At 29.6% G+C, this 21668-nt stretch overlaps 5 protein-coding genes across 8 annotated transcripts; 3 read left to right on the top strand and 2 right to left on the bottom strand.

Annotated features, from left to right (window-relative positions):
• Positions 1 to 716: 716 nt before the first annotated feature.
• On the top strand, positions 717 to 4818 carry LOC143427984 (neutral amino acid transporter 9). Its single transcript, XM_076902530.1, has 10 exons — positions 717 to 880; positions 1013 to 1178; positions 1442 to 1500; positions 2814 to 2971; positions 3061 to 3225; positions 3305 to 3364; positions 3444 to 3623; positions 3791 to 3993; positions 4065 to 4169; positions 4245 to 4818. Exons 1-10 carry the CDS (start codon positions 717 to 719, stop codon positions 4650 to 4652), a joined length of 1668 nt encoding a protein of 555 aa, XP_076758645.1. The 3' UTR covers positions 4653 to 4818.
• A 63-nt stretch (positions 4819 to 4881) lies between these two features.
• Positions 4882 to 6248, bottom strand: LOC143427980 (ATP synthase subunit C lysine N-methyltransferase). 2 transcript variants are annotated; one of them, XM_076902525.1, is made up of 5 exons: positions 6103 to 6248; positions 5890 to 5994; positions 5647 to 5819; positions 5259 to 5447; positions 4882 to 5186 (listed from the first exon to the last, which is right to left on the bottom strand). In XM_076902525.1, the coding sequence occupies exons 1-5, from the start codon at positions 6104 to 6106 to the stop codon at positions 5031 to 5033; spliced, it is 627 nt and encodes a 208-aa protein (XP_076758640.1). In that variant the 5' UTR covers positions 6107 to 6248; the 3' UTR covers positions 4882 to 5030. The 2 variants fall into 2 exon arrangements, with proteins under 2 accessions (XP_076758640.1, XP_076758639.1); XM_076902524.1 differs by having other exon boundaries at positions 6170 to 6197.
• Positions 6249 to 6349: 101 nt separating this feature from the next.
• Positions 6350 to 17116, top strand: Vinc (vinculin). Of its 2 annotated transcripts, XM_076902515.1 has the most exons (19): positions 6350 to 6591; positions 7473 to 7580; positions 7655 to 7800; positions 7892 to 8168; positions 8263 to 8463; positions 8532 to 8772; positions 8862 to 9094; positions 9369 to 9735; positions 9826 to 10254; positions 10310 to 10401; positions 10480 to 10573; positions 10939 to 10983; positions 11248 to 11367; positions 11508 to 11579; positions 13583 to 13707; positions 13788 to 14027; positions 14120 to 14210; positions 14809 to 14826; positions 15586 to 17116. In XM_076902515.1, exons 1-19 carry the CDS (start codon positions 6535 to 6537, stop codon positions 15753 to 15755), a joined length of 3126 nt encoding a protein of 1041 aa, XP_076758630.1. In that variant the 5' UTR covers positions 6350 to 6534; the 3' UTR covers positions 15756 to 17116. The 2 variants fall into 2 exon arrangements, with proteins under 2 accessions (XP_076758630.1, XP_076758631.1); XM_076902516.1 differs by lacking the exon at positions 14809 to 14826 and having other exon boundaries at positions 6351 to 6591.
• Positions 14378 to 18732, bottom strand: Taf8 (TBP-associated factor 8). Of its 2 annotated transcripts, XM_076902523.1 has the most exons (6): positions 18532 to 18732; positions 18058 to 18344; positions 17769 to 17919; positions 17490 to 17633; positions 17238 to 17407; positions 14378 to 14830 (listed from the first exon to the last, which is right to left on the bottom strand). In XM_076902523.1, exons 1-5 carry the CDS (start codon positions 18659 to 18661, stop codon positions 17244 to 17246), a joined length of 876 nt encoding a protein of 291 aa, XP_076758638.1. In that variant the 5' UTR covers positions 18662 to 18732; the 3' UTR covers positions 14378 to 14830; positions 17238 to 17243. The 2 variants fall into 2 exon arrangements, with proteins under 2 accessions (XP_076758638.1, XP_076758637.1); XM_076902522.1 differs by lacking the exon at positions 14378 to 14830 and having other exon boundaries at positions 17088 to 17407; positions 18532 to 18731.
• A 1323-nt stretch (positions 18733 to 20055) lies between these two features.
• LOC143427982 (U6 snRNA-associated Sm-like protein LSm8) lies at positions 20056 to 21463 on the top strand. The gene is made up of 4 exons (XM_076902526.1): positions 20056 to 20442; positions 20520 to 20560; positions 20760 to 20887; positions 21242 to 21463. The coding sequence occupies exons 1-4, from the start codon at positions 20412 to 20414 to the stop codon at positions 21330 to 21332; spliced, it is 291 nt and encodes a 96-aa protein (XP_076758641.1). The 5' UTR covers positions 20056 to 20411; the 3' UTR covers positions 21333 to 21463.
• The last annotated feature ends 205 nt before the right edge of the window (positions 21464 to 21668 follow it).

Below are 21668 nucleotides of genomic sequence, written 5' to 3'. Positions count from 1 at the left end.
TATGAAAAAATGTATCGCGATATTTGAACTCTTCTTTATCTGTTATTCGACATAGGTATGTCTTGGTATTTCTTTTATCCAAACTGTTCGAAAATATAAACGAAAAAATTCAAGTAAAAATTGCACGCACGCGTATACAATCGCCGATTATTATGACAATCAGTATAATGGAGAAAAATGAGGTGGAGGGAGCTGTGATGTCAAGGATCCCCGATATAAGTACGCGGGTTTACAAAACAGACGCTTAGTTGTTTTAACAACAGTTATCCTGAAGTTTCAATCGTGAAAGTGTGTGCGTCTAGAAAATGTTAGAATTTCTTATGCATTCTCGAATAGTAATATAATATACAAAATAATATACAAAATAAATATATTAAAAATAAAAGATAAATTAATTTTTTAAATTACAAAGCGAAAACGTAAAGTGATTTACGATTTTCAGTCATTTCTATGATCATATCTATGAAAATTATCTAAAAACATTATATAAATGACAATCTATACAGAAAATTTCATTTCCACTTATTAAACTATTGAGTTAAAATTTGTAGCGGGTAATAATTCATCCGTTTTAAAAACATTGTGAAACCTATCACGTAAAATTAGATTTGTATATAAAATACCTGGTAAGTAATTTTTTATATTATCTAAAATTTATATATAAAAATAAACAGTTTTTTTATTTTAATAATTCTATTTATATAGTATGCGCAGTCATGAAATTTAATATGTATAAGTCTAAGAATAATTGGAAACATGAAAGTGAGTCTGAGAGTGCACCTTTAATTTCATCAGAATCTCATACTAGTGTAGAGTCTGTTATATTTCAGGATTCTGAGACCAGTGACTCAGAATATGCTACTACAAACAATTGTTTCAGGTACTAATTTTTTCTATTATTCATTAATTAACACTCCTGTTTATTATATAAAACAGCTTTACCATTTCTGCTAAGCATCAACATTAATATCATTATCAATAACAATTGCTTATCGGAGATACATTTTTATAGGTATGGTAGTCTAGAAGTTTGTAGCCTACATTCTAATGTTACTGTAATACCAAAGAGACCACCACCCCTTACTGAAGGTCATACTATAGTTGCATCTCTAGCATTAAGAACATCATCATTAAATGTAACACAAGACAGATGTTATGAAATCCATAATCCTAATCTGGTAAGAATACCAATATAAAAAATTTGATATTTCATTATAGTATTTATATTTATCAAGATTCAATAGAGCTTACTGATATGGAGAAGTAATACCAACTAATAATTAAATTCAAAGTAATTGTTTTTTATGTATTTTAATATGATTTTTTTCGTTTTTACTTGACATAGGTATTTAATAATGAAAGATATAAGCCAAATGGCAAATAGTCATTCTTGAATAATTGTATAAATAAATTTTTATCTAAGTCTTATTCGTTACAACAGGCATCTACAGAACCTTTGTGTAAGGATAGGAAATCAAAACAAAACTCTTTAGTTACAATGTAAGTAACAATATTTTTTTATCGATACCTATCAACATTATTTAGATATACTATATTATACAAAGATGTTCCGAGGACACTATTATTTTCTACGATCATTGATAATCAAACAAAAGTTATTGCTAAAGCTGTTGTTATTTCCTGTTGTACATACAATATTAAATTTAGCAGCAATGACGTAACATACTATTAATTATAAATTATTATCAGCTATCATGTTATCATCAAGAAAGGGTTCTGGGTCAGTTCTCTTAGTAAAGCGTTCAAGAATTTAATCACATTCATAAATTTTTTGTTATCTCTTGATAGTTATATTTTCAGTAGGACGGTGACGAGATCAAAATGAAATCTTGCATCAGAAACGCTTGTATGCACTTTCAATGTAACAGATTGATAGCCTCATTCCTTTAGTTATATGTATATCATTTTCCTCATCTTTCACCTCTCATATGTGATATGTGATATGAAAAAGATTTGTTGCTTTGATGATAACAGAACTTTCTATACCTTTAAACTATTAAGATAATTCAGACATAAACGCTACACAAGTATTATATATATGCAAAATTTATAAAAATTCAAGTTCCATTGTTATAGAATAATGTGTTGTATAAAATCTACTTACCTATATTTAAGTCGAAATTTCGTTCGTCGATATTCCATTAAAATTGAATCTCAGAGGATGTTAAAATGTTTTTGTAATATTAAATTTCACTATCATTTGTACGATGTCGTTAATTATCGTATAAAAATTGGATACATACATAGTCATTCGTTTTCACATCTTAAAAGCATACACTTGGCGCATCAATAATATAAAATATAAAGATTTTAAATGATACATGTTGATAAGTTGCTTTTTTTCATTTGGAAAACTAAAAAATACAGAAAATTCATAAATGCATGATTTTAAGAGGTGAAAACGAATGAGTATAAAATGAATATGAGTACCGATCACTCACGTTTCGACCACCATCGGGTGGTTGTGACGACTGCACAGTATATTCACATTAGAAGGGGTTAGTGCTCTGTCGGTTGCCTGGGCAACAGACGACCACCCGAAAGGTCAACGTCCTAGCTAGCACCTACAAAGAAACCGCGCGAGGTGTTACTGATGAACACCAAAATGCGCACATTCAATTTTTAATTTTCAATAAAAATTTACAAATTAGATCAAATAAAAAAATAAATGGTATATTTTTATTTCCGTTTCTATTTTTAATTACTTTCTTTTCTTGTACATTTTACATGAACGAATTTAAATAAATGAAAATTGTTATTATTATAAATTTGTTATTGTTATATTGTTATAGATTTTCAATATGGAACACAATATTAGGTTCTTCTTTACTGACAATACCATGGGGCATTCAAATGGCTGGTTTTTTCCCTGGTATTATTTTACTACTTGTAATGAGTGGTTTGTGTTTATACACAGCTTATTGCCTCTTACTTGTACACAAATATCATGGTAAAAAATATTTATTTTCTGAATTTATCTATACTTTACGTATTTACTCATTAAATCAGATATATGTTTATGGTAATTTAATCTTTTAGGTGGACAAAATAGCATAGAAGTAATTGAATTATGTCAGATATATCTTAATAAGTGGGCAGAATATATTGCCAAAATTTTTAGCATTACTGTTCTTTTGGGTGCTACAATTGCTTACTGGATACTAATGTCTAACTTTTTATACAATTCCGTAAATTTCATATATGGTAAGTAGTTTGGATTTTTATCACTAATTTTATTTAAAATACATTATAAGTTATAAAAAATATGATTTTATTTTGGTAGATAGTATAGTGAAAGTATCTGAATATGCTGTGAATGGTAGTACTTCTTATCCACCAGAAGGTGAGTGTATTTTATTTGTAAAATATGTATATTATACATACATTGAAATATTAACAAATGTTATTTACCTTAAATATAGTATTGTGCCCAAAGAAAATGATCTATAATAGTACCAATTTAATAATTCATGATTATACATATAATTTATTGGGACCCTTGTGGGATTTATATAAAACAGTACCCATTTTTCTTGGTTTATTAATATTTCCATTTTTGAACTTCAGTAGTCCTACTTTCTTTACAAAATTTAATTCTCTTGGTAAGTACAAAATGTTTATTTCTTTTTCACATAACTATATTGCATGAAAATTATTTGCAAATGTTAACATTTTTTTAGGTCATATAACTGATTCGTCTTCTACCTGATAATTGATAAATTTAAATTAGTATCTTGTTTTTCAAATTGTACAAATTTTATACTCGTAGGAACTATGTCAGTCATTTATTTGATTATCTTTGTGTTGATCAAATCATCATCATGGGGTATCAATATGAATGATATTGAATGGAATACTAGTTGGAGATTGAAATCCTCATTTCCTGCACTTTCTGGAATGTTAGCATTATCATTTTTTATTCATAACATTATAATTAGTATAATGCAGAGCAATCGTGATCAAAGTAAGAATGTAAGTAGCTTTGTTTCATTTTTTTTCAAAATTTGGTCACATTATTAAAAGATGTTACTCTTGGATTGCAGGGAAGAGATCTCTCAATTGCATATCTTCTTGTTACATTAACTTATATTGTAGTGGGTATAGTATTTTATATATGTTTTCCATTAAGCAAGACATGTATCGAAGATGTAAGTAAAATATCAAAGTTTATAAGCAAAGTACCAATAACATAGTATACTAACTTTGTTATTTTCGTTTTACAGAATTTGTTGAATAATTTTCAAAAATGGAGTGTTTTAACAGTAGGTGCTCGAATTGTTCTTCTTTTTCAATTAATGACAGTATATCCATTACTTGCGTACATGTTACGTGTTCAGTTACTCACATCATTATGTAAAAAATTTAACATAGGCTATGTTATCGTCATTAACGTTGTTTTAGTATCCATATGCATTTTATTTGGAGTATTTGTGCCGTATATCGGTACAATAGTACGATACACAGGCGCTTTGAGTGGTTTTATTTACGTTTTTACGTTACCAAGTCTATTGTACTTGGCAATTTTAAAGCAACAGAAAAAGTTGTCAATATATTCTTTACTTTTACATACAAGCATACCAGTAGTTGGATTTTTAAATTTAATAGCCCAATTTTTCATTACAGAGTTTTAGGTGTGTTCGATCTGAAATTTTGTGTACAATATTTCCTGCACAATTTTTTCCTAGTATCATAATATAATTAAAAGACAAATGGTTATGTTAATAAGAATGTGTGAATGAATATAATCATGCTTATATGAATGTAAGAGAAGTTAGTATAATATATTAATAAGATGGCATATAACTGTCATCAAGATGTTTAGTATTTTTTCACAAAAGTTGTAATGGTTAATTTCATTAATTCCATAAAACAAAAGAAATTTATTTATCTGTTAATTCATCAAAAATATATGATTGTAATATATGGCATGGTTTATTTAGTATAACTTATTTGTAACTAATTGATATTTACAGTACTTAGAAAGGTATCAAAATTCATGATTAATTATATTATTTAAAATCTTTTGTTATCTTATATACCCAAACAGTATCAACACCTTCTCCAATTGTTTTAATTGCATTCATAGTAGGAAGTGGAAATCTACAAGCAATAATAACACAATCTTTATGCAACTCCTTCATGAATTTTGTTTCAACATCTTTCATCTGAAAACATAATACTGCATTAAGCATATTGTCTAAGTAAACAATAATGTATAAGTAATCAATAGAATTTACCATCTGATCAACACCAAATAAAACAATATTATCGTATTTGTTCAAATTGTGTTTCCATAAATTTTGTTTAATAAATCTTGTCTGTGATGATGACCCTATAATTATAGCTTTCACTCTAGAATACCATACCAACCAAGGATTCAGCTCAATGCCATGAGCTTTGAATCCTGCTTTCGCTGCTGCAAAAACCTAATTATAAAATCATACTTTTACATTGACATTTCAGTTAATATTTTATGAATGAAGGACTGGGAATCATGATAGAACATGTCAAATATAACACATTTTGACTTTTAAAACCATTCCTTTCCCTTCAACTAATTGCTTAACTTCTTTTACTAGGATTCTCGGGCCTCCAAATACTACTTTATGCAAATGCAATATTTACTATGCGTCCATCTCCACTTCCAAGATCGATTAAGGATCCTGAATATCCGTTTAAAGCTTGCAAAACATTATGTACTTGTTGAGTTGTTGCTGGTACATAAGGTAAACATATTTTGCGAAATGCTGGACTGACGAATGAAATGCATATCACACTGATAGCAGTTGCAACACCTCCTGAAAAAAACATAAGACAAATGTATTGCCTTTAAAATTGGTATGCATAATTTATTCTTTATTTCACTACCTGTTATTCCTACAAGATATAAGCCAAGTTTCGATGTTGTTTGCGGGATCTTTCTTGATGTACTAACATCATTGCTTACGATATAACTCAATTCATTAACCTCTGCTGATTAAATTGACAGAAAATTGAAATTTGTAAGGGTAATATAACGTTAAAAAATAAATTTATAAATCTTAATATGTTATTTAATAATTTGTAATTCATGAATCTTACACATTCTGTGGAATTAACATTCGTCAGCAACATAAAAATTTCTTATTTATACTTAGAAGTAATGTACAATTCAAGAGCATGGCAAAAATTTCAAACTACGACAATCCCACGAATTGTCTGGTAACTTCTGACTATCTAAAATGATGGAAGCACTGTTTCCCTAGATTTCTATGTGTTGTGCATGGATACAATTTTTTTTAGCAGCACAATCGTAATTCTTGATCGTGATCCATCACGGCCAAAATTACTTTCCCGTTGACAAACGTCGGATACATTTTTCATATTGTTTTACGATCAATCTCTTCAGTTCTTTAACGTGTTATTAATGGTTTAGTGTGTAACTACTTCATTACGTTTGCCACGAAGCGCTTTTTGATGTGAATACGTTTTGATAGACAGTATTTATACATTTTTACGAGCATAACTATCAAGATGCCGGTGTTTCACACGAAAACCATAGAAAGCATCCTCGAGCCTGTCGCACAGCAGGTAATTATATTTATCTTTCAATTTTCTAGCTATGTAGTCGTTAAATTTATAGAAAACCTCCGATCTTTTTATATTTTTCAAGTATTATCGACTTGTATTCTTAATAGAGACAAAAAGACAAAGGGTGAAGAAATAGAGACATAGAGAAAGGAAAGGAACTCCTTAATTAGTATCAGCTGAAGAAATAAACTTATTTATCTTCAAGAATATATGTACAAAATGTATTTTAAATATTTTCGTGTTCTTAATCGAATGCATATGAACAATACGTTTGCATTATATATGGAATCTCTTAGCCTGGAATTATTTATTAAATATAATTCAATATAAATGTTGAAAAAATAGTTAATAATTTGAGCTTGGGTTGTATAAATCATTATGAATGATGGTATTTGATATGACTAAATTTTGCCAAGTGACTTGTGTTTCTTTATATAGAACTATGACATCATTCTACAAATATAGGGCAGGGGTACTAAATTCATCTTTAGGTCTAAAAGCTTAAATGTATAAAATTTAATACCTCTACATAGTCATTAACCAGAAATCAATGTCATCAGTACTGAAGTCATTTGATATTTCCAAAAATGGACATGCTGCCGCTACCGATCACATCATCCCACACATTAGCATAAAACATTACTAATGCCTTTTAAATTGAATATTTTTTTGTACATAGCTTGAATGTTGATACAAAATAAATGTAAATATAGTAACATATCAATGTTCCTTGAACCAAATATCCTTGATATATTAATATAATTTTATTTCTGATATTATATCTGATATAATATATATATATATGTGTTATGAAAAAGACTTAAGTCTATCTTTTACATATACAAATATAAATAACTATAAAATATGAATTGATAATATAGGTTTCAAGACTGGTTATTCTACATGAAGAAGCTGAAGATGGAAATGCAATGCCTGATTTGGGAAGACCTGTACAAGCAGTTAGTATGGCAGTGGCAAACCTTGTTAAGGTATGGAAAAGTATTAGTATTAAAATTTGTGCATAACTTATTTATGTTTCTTTAATTTTATTTTTAATGCACAGGTTGGAAAGGAAACTATCAATTCTTCTGATGATGCTTTGCTTAAACAAGATATGCCTGCTGCATTACAACGCGTTGAAGGAGCCTCCCGCCTTTTGGAAGAGGCTTCTGCAATGTTAAAACAAGATCCATATTCTGGACCAGCTAGGTATAAAAAATAGAACGATATTTTTGTCACAAAACTATTCTTATAAACTTGCCATTAAGTTAGGAATCTCATTTTTTTAAATCTACACTAGGAAAAAGCTTATTGAAGGTTCACGTGGAATTCTTCAAGGAACCAGTTCCTTATTATTGTGCTTTGATGAAAGCGAAGTACGTAAAATTATCAGAGAATGTAAAAGAGTATTGGACTATTTAGCAGTTACAGAAGTTATTGAGACAATGGAAGATTTGGTTCATTTCCTAAAAAATTTAAGTCCTTGCCTCAGTAAAGTATCAAAAGAAGTAAGTGCTCGTGAAAAAGAGTTAACTCATCAGGTGCACAGAGAAATCCTTGTACGCTGCTTGGAGCAGGTAAATATAAGAATAATTGATTTTTCTCAGTTAATGTTATATTAGTTATTTTAATGTTAATATTGGATACTATAAGTTGGAAAATATATAACAGGTAAAAACACTCGCACCAATTCTCATCTGTTCTATGAAAATATTCATTCACATAATCTCTCAAGGAGGTAAAGGGGCAGAAGAAGCAGCTGAAAATCGTAATTATCTGTCTGGTAGAATGTCGGATGAATTGAACGAGATTATCAGAGTGTTGCAATTGACAACATATGATGAAGAAGAATGGGATGCTGATCAATTAACTGTAGGTATTATTAAAAACCTCGACGTGAACTAGTTTATATTATTTTACTTATTTACTATATTTTTAAGGTATTAAAAAAAGCACAAAGTGCCATAGAATCTAGAATAAGAGCTGCTTATGACTGGTTGGACGATGGACTTGCTTTACGCGGTGGGGTAGGAGAAAAGAGTCTCCGACAAATAGTTGAACAAGCACAACGATTGGCAGAAAGATACTTACCGCCCTCGCAAGCAGAACCATTGCAAAAATTAGCTTCACAAATTGTTACTATGACCAATGCTCTTTGTGAATTAAGACAAAATGAGAAAGGTTTGTGTACACGTATATGTATACTAATTAAAAAGTGTGCCTTATACATACAATTCGTTAAATTTATTTAAATATTTTCATTTTTAAAGGAACAACACCTCAAGCAGAAGCATTAGCACGTGGTATAAAGGAAAAGACGAACGAACTACGCAGTTCTATTGCCTCTGCTATAGTTGCTGCTGATAAATCTGGAACTACTCAAACTGCTCACACAGTTGCAGGTCGTCTAGAACAAGCAAATAAGTGGCTTCTTAACCCACAACAAGATGACAAAGGATTGGGTCAAAGGGCTATAGCACTGATTATACACGAAGGGAAAAAGGTACAGTTCATTGAACATCGAAATTTATATTTTCTTTTATTTTTATTAATTAAATGTGTGGCTACTCTTTATATCGTCGAGCTTAAAAGTTTATCATTTAATTTTAACAATTTGAATGCCGCAAACGGAAAGAACCAACAACACGTAGCAAGCGTAAGTTAGGTGTAGTAGTTTGCGTATACTTCCGACTGTTGATACGAGAAATTTTTTGTATGTGACAAACTTTTAATTTTTTCCATATTTATTGTTTTTGGTTTATTACTCTAAATGTTAGGTCGCCGAGGGTTTACCGGGGATACATAAAGCGGAAATTTTGCAACTTTGCGACGAAGTTGATAATCTTTCCCATCAACTTGGAGATCTGTGTGCTCACGGTCAAGGAAATACTCCACGCGCCCAAGAGATTGCTCGTCAATTGTCGCATAAGTTATACGAGTTGAAAAATAGGATACAACAGGCTGTTGTATCCAGAGTAGTCGAAGATTTCATCGATATATCAACGCCTCTGAAACAATTCACGGATGCTGTGCTAGCACCAGCAGGCACACCAGGTCGCGACCAAAATTTCAATGATAAAACTCATGCTCTTCAAACATTTTCCAATAGAGCAGCAAAGACAGCCAGAATGGTGGCTGCTGGAGGTATATAAATATGTTACTATAGTGTCTTAATAAATCCGTTTCACATAACTATTTTATTCGTGTTATAATGTTATTTCATTCAAATTTCAGGAAGTGGAGGAAATAAAAAGTTGGCAGAAGCATTAGCCGCGAGCGCCTCGCAGGTTGAATCTTTAACACCGCAATTAATTAATGCTGGACGAATTCGAATGACATATCCAGATAGTAAAGCCGCGGACGAACATTTTGAAAATTTAAGACAACAATATGCAGAAACGATGCAGAGAGCGCGCGCACTCTGTGACGAAGCAACTGACAGTGGTGATTTTATTAGAACTTCTGAGGAACAAATGCAAAAGCATTCGTTCCTATGCGAAGAAGCTATTGCAAAAAGTCATCCTCAAAAAATGGTCGACAATACAGCTGCCATTGCCAGACTAGCTAACAGAGTAATACTCGTAGCGAAACAAGAAAGCGATAACAGCGAAGATCCTGCGTTCATTCAAAGAGTGAATCAGGCTACAGATATTCTCCAAAGTAGTAAGTATCCTTAATAATATTTATGTGAACCGTTTATGAAATTATTTTTCTTTAGGTGTTGCTCCAATGGTTCAGGATGCAAAGTTAGTTGCCATTAATATTAACGATAGTAGTGCAGTTTCCCGTTGGCGGGAAAGTAATCGCGCTGTAAGTAGCATAAAACGTGAACAAATTTTCAATTACTGTCATCATTCTAATTAATTTATTTATTATTGCTTACCACAGCTCCTATCTAATGTTGGACAAGTTCGTAAAGCTATAGTGATTCAACCGGATTTGGTACCACCACCAGAAGTATCGCAATTACATCTTAATGATGGTAAGCATATAAAATATTGCTTTGTACACCTTAAATTTTTTTGTACATTCTAACAATAGTATGCTAAATTTAGGTTTCTTTGAGGATAGATATTTAATGCTTTAAACGTAGGTGTTTAACAAATTTGTATTCTATCATAGTTTTTTCATCATAATGCATTTTTATGTGCTTTAAAGTAAGGTTTAAAAGGTTTAGAAGGTTTACTTTAAGCTAGTTCATTTCATTTGTTTAGTCATTTGTACCTTTTGAAGGCTATATTCAATAAGTCTATTAGAAAAAGTATATACTATGATATATTTCCTTAGGCGAAGTTGGAAATTTCATTTCTTCATAATGTAACAGTCCTTTTAACATATTTCTTCCAGACAAACAATTGCCAAGCCGTCAATATAATTACTTCACAGATAAAGGTATTATACACGTTTGCATGAGGATAATTTGTGCATGATTGATTATCATATTATCAAATACTAGTTTTATAATTTCATTAGATACATATTCGTAAAGTTCCGTGTGTAATACTAAATTCATTTTCATACTTTAAATTTAATATTGATAAAACGTAGTATCTCTAATCTATTTAAAATATATATATCGCAACGCAATGTTGTTCTTTTCGTTTTATAACTTTAATAAGAAATTTCAAAATCTATGAATATTTCTTTAAATGCTAGTTGGTGAACCTTTAAGAAATCAACCATCGCCAAGCAATTTATCTGTCATCAACCCTAGTCTGAACACAAATAAATCCCAACATCGCGCAATCAGTCCATTACCAAAGTGGGCGCGTGAAGGTATTTAATTTAGTACCATTATTCAAAAAGAAGTCAAAAAGAGCATTTTAGAAAATATATTTCTTAATATTCTTCTTTACTTAAGATGAAGAAATTGCTCCTTGTTCCTAAAATATGAAAGTAATCTTTTTTTTTATCAGGGGATAACCCTGATCTCCCAAATCAGGAACTGGCTTCTGAAAACGAGTTAGACAAATCAATTCATGATGGAGGTAATCTAAAGCTAATACTTTTTTGGGATTGTCATTGCAAGTTTTTTGTGCTCAAAACTTTCTTTTATCCATGGGAAAAAGCATGTATATAGTATTTGCTATAGCATTTTAAGACTATATAAATTAAAAAGAAATTAAACATTATGCATATAATGTAATTATTAAATATGAGTAGGAAGAAACTTTAATTTTTACACCACACTTATTTTCGTTCAATTTAATGAAAATATGTAGCATTAAAATTGCTTAAAAATGTTTTAAAATGAAAACAAGTCATTTGATTAATTAATTTGTCGCTTTTTACACTGTACATACATCTTTTTCATTTAGCAACTCACATAGACTTTTTTGTTTATTACATTAGTAAGATCTTGGAATGATCAAGAGTTATGTTAATACTATAATATTATTTAATTTTTACCATTCATACTAATTATGTTGCTCATTGTTTCAAATAATTTAACAAGTTAAAGAAAAACATTTTATCTAATCCACTTTATAATCAGTTATACCTTCTTGCATGTAATAACTAAAATAACCATCACGTTGATACATAATTATTAATGTATATTTATATCTTTAGCGCTGCCAGGAATGATAGACTTTTATTATGATTATGACTTTGGTAATTATGAAACGTGCACTATTCTTATGTACATTAAATTTCATTATGTACCATGCTTGTATTAAACAAGAATCTATCATTTTGACCAAAGAAAATAAAAAGTAAAGAGAATAAACTAAAAAGAAATTAAACATTATGTATATAATGTAATTATTAAATATATGTAGGAAGAAACTTTCATTTTTACACTACACTTATTTCTGTTCAATTTAATAAAAATATGTAGCATTAAAATTACTTACAAAGGTTTTAAATGAAAACAAGTCATTTGATTAATTAATTTATCATTTTTTACACTGTACATACATCTCTTTCATCTAGCAACTCACATAGACTTTTTTGTTTATTACATTAGTAAAATTTTGGAATGATTAAGAGTTATGTTAATACTATAATATTATTTGATTTTTACTATTCATACTAATAATGTTGCTCATTGTTTCAAATAATTTAACAAGTTAAAAAGAACATTTTATCTAATCCACCTTATAATCTGTTATGCCTTTTTACATGTAATAACAAAATAACCATCACATTAATAAATAATTATTAATGTATATTTATATCTTTAGCGCAGCCAGGAATGATAGACATTTATTACGATTATGACATTGGTAATAATGAAACGTGCACTATTTTTATGTACATTAAATTTCATTATGTACCATGCTTGTATTAAACAAGAATTTATCATTTTGACCGGAGAAAATAAAAAGTAAAGAGAATAAATTGAAAAGAAATTAAACATTCTGTATATAATGTAATTATTAAATATAAGTAGGAAGAAACTTTCATTTTTACACTACACTTATTTCTGTTCAATTTAATAAAAATATGTAGCATTAAAATTACTTACAAAGGTTTTAAATGAAAACAAGTCATTTAATTAATTACTTTATCATTTTTTACACTGTACATACATCTCTTTCACCTAGCAACTCACATAGACCTTTTTGTTTATTACATTAGTAAAATCTTGCAATGATCAAGAGTTATGTTAATACTATAATATTATTTGATTTTTATTATTCATTCTAATAATGTTGCTCATTGTTTCAAATAATTTAGGAATTTAAAAAAAACATTTTATCTAATCCACTTTATAATCTGTTATGCCTTTTTGCATGTAATAATTAAAATAACCATCACATTGATACATAATTATTAATGTATATTTATATCTTTAGCGCTGCCAGGAATGGTAGACTTTTATTACGATAATGACAATGATGATGGTAATTATGAAACGTGCACTATTTTTATGTACATTAAATTTCATTATGTACCATGCTTGTATTAAACAAGAATTTATCATTTTGATCAAAGAATCTAACAGGTTTTCATGACAATTTCTAAAAACAATTTTAATTTTATACAGAAGTCGCCCCACCTCGTCCACCTCTACCTGGTGGAGATATTCCACCACCACGACCACCACCACCAGAAACCGACGATGAGGATGAAATGTTCATGCATGCACCACAACCTAATCAGCCTATAATGGTATATTGAGTTTATACATTTTGGGATTATTTGTTTCCGAAAATCTTAGATTGACGTAATATTTTGATAATGTATTTCAGATGGCTGCACACGGTTTGCATCAAGAAGTACGACAGTGGTCAAGCAAAGATAATGAAATCATCGCAGCTGCGAAAAAGATGGCTATTTTAATGGGCAAATTATCGGGTTTAGTTAGAGGAGAAGGTGGCAATAAAAGAGATTTAATCGCGTGCGCTAAGGCCATCGCAGAGGCTTCTCAAGAAGTGACTCGTCTGGCCAAGGAATTAGCTAGAGAGTGTACTGATAAACGTATCCGTACAGTACGTACATAATTTATCTATTATAATCAGTTGTTTGTACCCTCTATTATGCCCTATATTTTGAACTTATATTTCCTGTATTCATTTTACAGAATCTCCTACAAGTCTGCGAACGTATACCGACGATAGGTACACAGTTGAAGATATTATCAACAGTAAAAGCCACGATGTTGGGTGCGCAAGGTATAGTACATAAATCGCTTAATTTATATATTTTTGTGTACAATAAAATGTACTTCAATGTCTTCTTTTTAATGAAAATATCAGAAAAAATTAATAGACGTCAGGGAGTTCTGTACATTAAAGGGATCACTTAATGAAAATAGTTATTAATAACATTTTTTATACATAGAGATGCTCCCTACCTGGGAAGAGTTGATGCTTTATGGTAAAAATGTTAATGAATTATGCTTGATGTTTTAGCGTTCCTTTTATTTAATTGTTGGAATATTCCACTTTTGCACTTGCATTACAATGCATGCATACTTTAGTCTTCCCTAAAGTAAAGGGCTATGAAATAATTGGACGAATAACACTTATTTTATTACGTAAAACTTAGGAATATATATTGAACAATACGTATAACAATATATATACAGAAGTATATATTGAACAGAATCATTGTTAAAGGGTTACGATATTTTCACATTTTTGTTCGATTGATTACAATATTTAGTAATCCGAAATTACGTTTGAATATTCTAATTTTCGATTTAATTATTTTATTATCTTAAATGGTTTGCGGTTGATATGCCGCGCGCCTCTGCTCATCATGGTGTAGACGAATTGATTGGCTGCAGTAAGTTTATTATGAAATAAGTATAAGTTAGTATAGAAAGTATAGTTGAGAATATATAATATGTGAAAATTAACGTTGTGTACGTGTAAGCAGCAATATTATATATTAAAAGATATACTTCATCTGTATATAATGCAGTTGACATATTTTCATGAAATTAGATTAAATTTTTACATTATTCATCTTATCAACGTTAGTATGTATACTTTAACTTTGTCCTTTGTGCATGATTATTTATTTGTATATATCCTATTGTCTTTCTTAAAACATTATGTTCCTTCTAGAATAATACACATACACGTGATCTTTTTATACACTGAAAAATATTCATGTGTTGCATGCAGTAACAGATTCATTAGACATTCTCACTTTCCCTTGTACAATTGCAGACAAGAATTCATTTTTGTGGCACGCAACATGTTTGTGACCTGAACTTGTATTTCATTGAACTTGTTAATTTTTGTCCATTTTTATTCAACTACTCGTGTATGTTAATTTTATAATCTAGCACATCTCTTAGAATCTTAAAGTAGAAATGGATTGTTCTATTTTTTAACATATTCTGCACCACAGACTTTAAATCTTTAATTTCTTGTAAATTAAATATTTAAGTGTAATTTCTTGACATAAATCTGAAATTCTTGGAGAAATATTTACTTCTAAGTGGTTGCAGAACTAGTTAAAAAAATGTGATTTATTTTGTCCTTATAAATCAATTTCAAATTTATACAGCGTCTAATTTTCATTTAAAAAATGTAGGTACAGAAGAAGATCAGGAGGCAACGGACATGCTAGTTGGAAATGCTCAAAATCTCATGCAAAGCGTGAAAGAAACGGTTCGCGCAGCAGAGTGTGCCAGCATAAAAATACGTACTGCATCTGGTATGAAATTACGCTGGGTGCGACGCCAGCCATGGTACCAATACTAAAGAACAAGTTGTAATAATGAAAGTGAATTATAACCGATAAGTAAGGCACCCTAATATTAGGTACATGTTAATTATCGATTTTATCGAAAGTGTTCTAACAATGGAGGACAACGTTCAGATGTTTAAGTTTGATTTAATATTATTAGTTTAGAAACGAAAATGAACAATGTATTCGAGCATGTATAGTGCCGAATCCGAAACTTATAAAATATCAATTTATTTTGCTTTGTATTAAAAAAAAGAGAGGGATTTAAAGAAATTGATTTCCACAAGTACGATGAATTCGGAATGCTCATTAGTTATTTTTTAGAATTAGCATTATGTAAAATTTCTTGCATTTTCTTTCAAGAGCTAATTAAATCTTTTTTTAAACATTTGAATTATATCCTGCATAATACATTATGCTTGTTTTTTTATACTTATAAACATACCGATGAATGATGTATTCATTGCATACAAGTTATGTAACGTAACAAACGCTAGCTAGTGACTAATATTAATAAGAAATTATGCCAATCGAAAGATATATCTCAGTTATGGAAAAAAGTAATCGAAAAGTATTTTCAGATGAAATATTTAAAGGAATCCATAATTTGATAGTTATCAGAGCCTATCTATTACATAGTTTTATTAAGGAAAATAGGAAAGTAAATCGATATAGATGATAGAATTATTATGCCCTATACAAATTACCAATTTGCTATATATTTTTACGTATACTTGCAACAAGTGTACTTCACATATATAGAGTGCAACCAAACTGATGGTACAAGGAAATATATATACATATATTATACACATACACACCATTTATTCGGTTACACACTGTATATATTCATCTACCAGCACAATTAATGAAGACGACAAATTTTTATCTACATTTATTAAAATGCTATATTAATCCAAGATAGTGTAACGTATTTTTGCAAAGTGGAAAGGTGCGCGAATATAATTTTAATAGGTGCTATTTTTACCGCAATATATACAGGTAGAAACCCTTACATGCAATACTATGACAAGGAAATCTATTTTTGTAAATTTTATCTAATTATCTTTTCTAGAGAACCTATAGTTGTCTCTGTATTCTTATTTTCTTAAACTGGTGCTATATACGTGCAATACAGGTATGATGTAGGAGGTAACGTAAGAGTGAGGAATGTTAAACCAAATATGTGGAATCAATTTATACAATATTATATGTTCTTTAAAGAAAAGAACAATAGATGTAATGCTAGTGTTAACAACAATTCGTAAAGAGTGAAACTCTTGAGTGTTTATAGTGTGTAACGTTAATTTTAGTAATGCAATTCAAAATAATTTTATGTAAAACTATTTATAATAAAGATTTTTTTTCATTTTTATTATATTATACAAATACAAAAGTTTGTGTGAAATATACTTTGTATTATAACAGAATTATGTACACAATAATAATCTAAGAAATAATAAAATTAATGGACAGAAGATACTGGTCTGTTAAAGTCACTATCATTCAATGGAATCTCTTTTTATTGAATGTAATCCTGGAACCATGACTCCAGGTATTTTATTTTGTGGTATTTTTCCCGGCCGTAGATAAGGATTATCTATAGCATCTTGTTGTGTGGTTATTTCTCCATTTTGTTCAGAATCTTCATTTTGGCCTTTCATACCTGTATATATATATACCATTTTATAAATTAATTTTTAATAGGAGAATAAATTTATCCATGTAAATTTGAATCAACATCATACCTTCTTCCGATTCCTCTCGCTCCTGTTCTTTTTTCTTTTTGACTGGGCTTGGTTCGAACTGAAAATCTTGATCACTTTCAAAGACTTGATCTTGTGGAAGAAGTGCAGAAAGGTAACTAGGAAATTGTGGTTTACATGATATTACTGAAAATAACATATTATTTTTCAAGTAGGTTTCGCAGAAATTAAATAAAGAGAAGAGTGTAGTCATGAAAACTCTACACTCGATAAAATTTATCTAGTCTATTAATATATATATTAAATTGTTATGAAACTTACAAGGGAACATACTATTATCTTCTGTGAGAAAAAGGCTATGCGTTTCGCCAGTTTTTGCAATGAACCTTGTTAATGCTCTTTCAATGTCTCGCTTTTGTGTAGCTGCTTTTTCTCTTATTGCCTCGTATTCTGTTACTGGTTGCTTATGTGTCTGTTTATAAGTAAGTTATGTAAGTAAAGGCTGCAATCAAAAACTTTTCTGTGCAATAAATATTGCAGATAAATTGGAAATATTGATAAAAGTACGAGTCGCATTAATGAAGCGCTACATTTCAAAATTGTGCTTTACCGGTGTTCTAATGTACGCGTGTGGATCAGGGAAAGGTGGTAGATAACTTGGAATGTGAGGTGGATGACCCTGCTTCACTCCGGCCTGCAGAATATTTAACTGTTTCGATTGAGTTTGTTGTTGAAGTGGCGGTAAAACCGTTCTGTTCACTCTCTTGCCGTAACTTTCTATATTATCTAATTTTATACCCATGTTTATCAATGCCACTATAACATCCGCAATAAGTGGTTCTGTTCGGCCAGACAGTTCACAGTAATTTCTTGCGGACTCTCCAACTTCTACAATAACTATAACAAATATACGTTTCACTAAAGTAATAACATATTCGGTTTCCACAATAAATATTATGAAAACGGAAACATTCATTAAACGAAAGACGTGAAAGGAATGCATGTGAATGATGCTAGATAAACAAATCCTAACTATTATTGCTATTAAGAGGTTAGAAACTATGAAATAAACTTCAATTCTTACAAGATTGTAGCATTTCTGTCATAGTTTCCAAAGCCTGCTTTTCGCAAGTATCATAACCACATTCTACCAGGATACTACAAACTACATGATTTAATATCTTTCTTCGTGTATTTGTTGTTTGGATATCCATGTTGTTTAAAAGAAAACACAATATTGGCACGCAATACAAATCATTTTGTTAACACAAACAGCACCATCTAGTAGACTACATTAAAAATAAACTATTACGAGCAAGATTTTTCGCTGAAATTTAAACAATAGTTATACTCCACGCATTTTCTAATTATTATATGAAATACCTTAGCAAATGTCAAAGTATATAATAAAATACGCAACACAATTGAATATAACTTCTTTTAATGATTTGCCGCGCGAATTGAGGTGTCATCTCTCTGAAAAACGCTCAAACTAGTCGCTGAAACTGGTCGGGCATTAGTTTCAATACTCTCCGCAGAGATGGCGCTAGTAGTTCTCAGTAGTTCACTTCACCATCGGTAACGCTGAGCGACCAGTTTGAGCACTTTCCACAGAGATGGCGCCAGGGGTTCTTCAATAGGGTAGTAACATCTGTCTCACTCTTTCTTATAGCTTTCTTATATATCTTTCTCTCTCTTACCTCTAAAGCGGGAAATATCAAATAAATTACAATAAAACTATTGAAATATACAATAAATTACAATAAAATTAACGAAATATACGATAGATTACAATAAAACTAATATATGGTAATTTATTGCACATATTATTAGTTTCATTGCAATTTATTGTGTATTTCTTCAGTTTTATTGTAATTTATTGTACATTTTACTAGTTTCATTGTAATTTCTTGTATATTTCAGTAGTTCTATTGTAATTTATTGTATATTTTAGTAATTTTATTGTAATTTATTTGATATTTCCTACTTCAGAGGTAAGAGAGAGAAAGATATATAAGAAAGCTATAAGAAAGAGTGAGACAGATGATACCTACCCTACTGAAGAACCCCTGGCGCCATCTCTGTAAAAAGTGCTCAAACTGGTCGCTCAGCGTTACCGATGGTGAAGTGAACTACTGAGAACTACTAGCGCCATCTCTGCGGAGAGTAGTGAAACTAATACCCGACTAGTTTCAGCGCTCATCCAAGAGATGGCGCTAGTAGTTCTTCAGTAGTTCACTTTGCTGTCGGTAAATCAAATTAAAAAAAAATTCTAACACTTTTTCCTATAGTACAATTTGCATCATAAACAAAAAAAAATGAACAGCATTAAGACATTGGAAATATATTTTCTATCATGGGCTAAAATGTTTTTTTTTTTTAATTGTACGATGATTCATTGCAATGATGATTAATTCCTGAGCTCTCGCGAACGCGGGTTTCATTTTTTCTGGACGCACCTATACGTATTATTTGCCATACATCATATATAATTTAAGTTCCCAGTTTTATCTGATTTGTTTATATTTGAATGCACTGATTATACATTAAAAATTAATAATAGAAAAGAATAAAAAAAGAGGTTATATTATCTATTCGTTAACACCACAGGATCGTACTAACCAATCACTTTATAGAACTTCATAAATGATTATTTAACAGTAAATTTTCGTGTTCAGTTTTTATTTAGCGTTTACCTATAGTGGCCTACAGTGGTTATTTCAGACTGTTTCATTGAATGGACGTTTGTTACTAAATTCAAAATAAATTAACTTTGTTGGAATTCATGATTGTTGATGTAAATTCTGTAAGAGTAACGTTACCGAGCAATGGATACATTTGCGGAATACTGAAGGAATTGATACGCGTTTTGTTGCTCTAACAAACGTTAAATATATCGCACATATATCGTATTATTTATTTATGTAAATGTTATTTTAATGTGGAATTATAATAACTAAGATTATGGCGTCAGGTTTAGAAAGCTACGTGAATCGTATCCTTTATTTATTTCGCCTTCTTATATTATTTTATTCCCAATGTTATTCTCTGTATATCCTTAACAATTCGTAGACACTGTTTCTATTATTACTTCTGATGGCAGGAACTTTATTGTAAGTACCGTACTCTTTTTAATTTGTACACAATTCTTAATCGTTTTATACTATAATTATTACTCTAAATATACAGCCGATGTTGTGACAGCGTTATTATTGTATTCATAACTTATTAAGTTTTCGTTATTGTATACTATACTGTAATGAACCATGTATTAAAATCATAATTTATACATTAAGATTTTTTTGCTTCTAGGGTACGCTAAAGGGTTTTGATCAAACTATTAATATAATATTAGATGAATCCCATGAACGTGTATACAGTACTACGCAAGGTGTGGAACAAGTAGTATTAGGTTTACATATCATCAGAGGTGATAATGTGTAAGTAGTTTAACTTAATTTATTTTCAATCGTTGTGTGAGTATAAAAAATATGCTTTGTTATTAAAAATATTATTCGAATGTTTAAGAATCATATATTTAATATTATTTACATGGCACATAATATCATATAAATATATTAAATGCAGGAGATAATATTATAAGTGAAATTTTATTCTAGTAATCTTTAACAGACAACACAAATACTGTTGAATACAAAAATATATATGATTATTAATTTATATTCTATCCTACACAGTCGTTTCTTAATGTATTATTAAAAGATCATGAATAGATAAAGTAACTGTACAAGAAATGCACAATGTTTTAATACCATTTAATTATTTTCTTCTAGGGCAATCGTAGGAGAATTGGATGACGAGATGGATGCACGCTTAGATTTATCAGCTATAAGAGCTGATCCTTTAAGTTCTATTGTACATTAATGAAAAATGATTACAATTATAATTACTATTGCTAGAGAATGGTGATGAATGGTGATAATAATAACAATAACAGTAATAATAAAAATAATAATAATAGTAATAATAATAATAATATTAATGATGATAATGATGATGATGATGATAATAACAACAGCAACAATAATAATAACAGCTAGATAAGAATATGTAACAATTGAATTATATAGTCAAATGAAAGTACAATTTCTTACAGGAGTTATATATTGTATAAACTTTGTCATTTTTTATATCTATGTTTAAATATTTTGTTTTTAAAAAAGGTACAGAATAGGGGAATACAACCATTATTTGCATTGT

The sequence above is a fragment of the Xylocopa sonorina genome, chromosome 10 (assembly GCF_050948175.1).
Source record: "Xylocopa sonorina isolate GNS202 chromosome 10, iyXylSono1_principal, whole genome shotgun sequence".
In the NCBI taxonomy this organism is placed as follows: Eukaryota; Metazoa; Arthropoda; class Insecta; order Hymenoptera; family Apidae; genus Xylocopa; species Xylocopa sonorina.
Note: the sequence above shows the minus strand (reverse complement) of the source record. Positions and strands in the feature narration are given on the sequence as shown.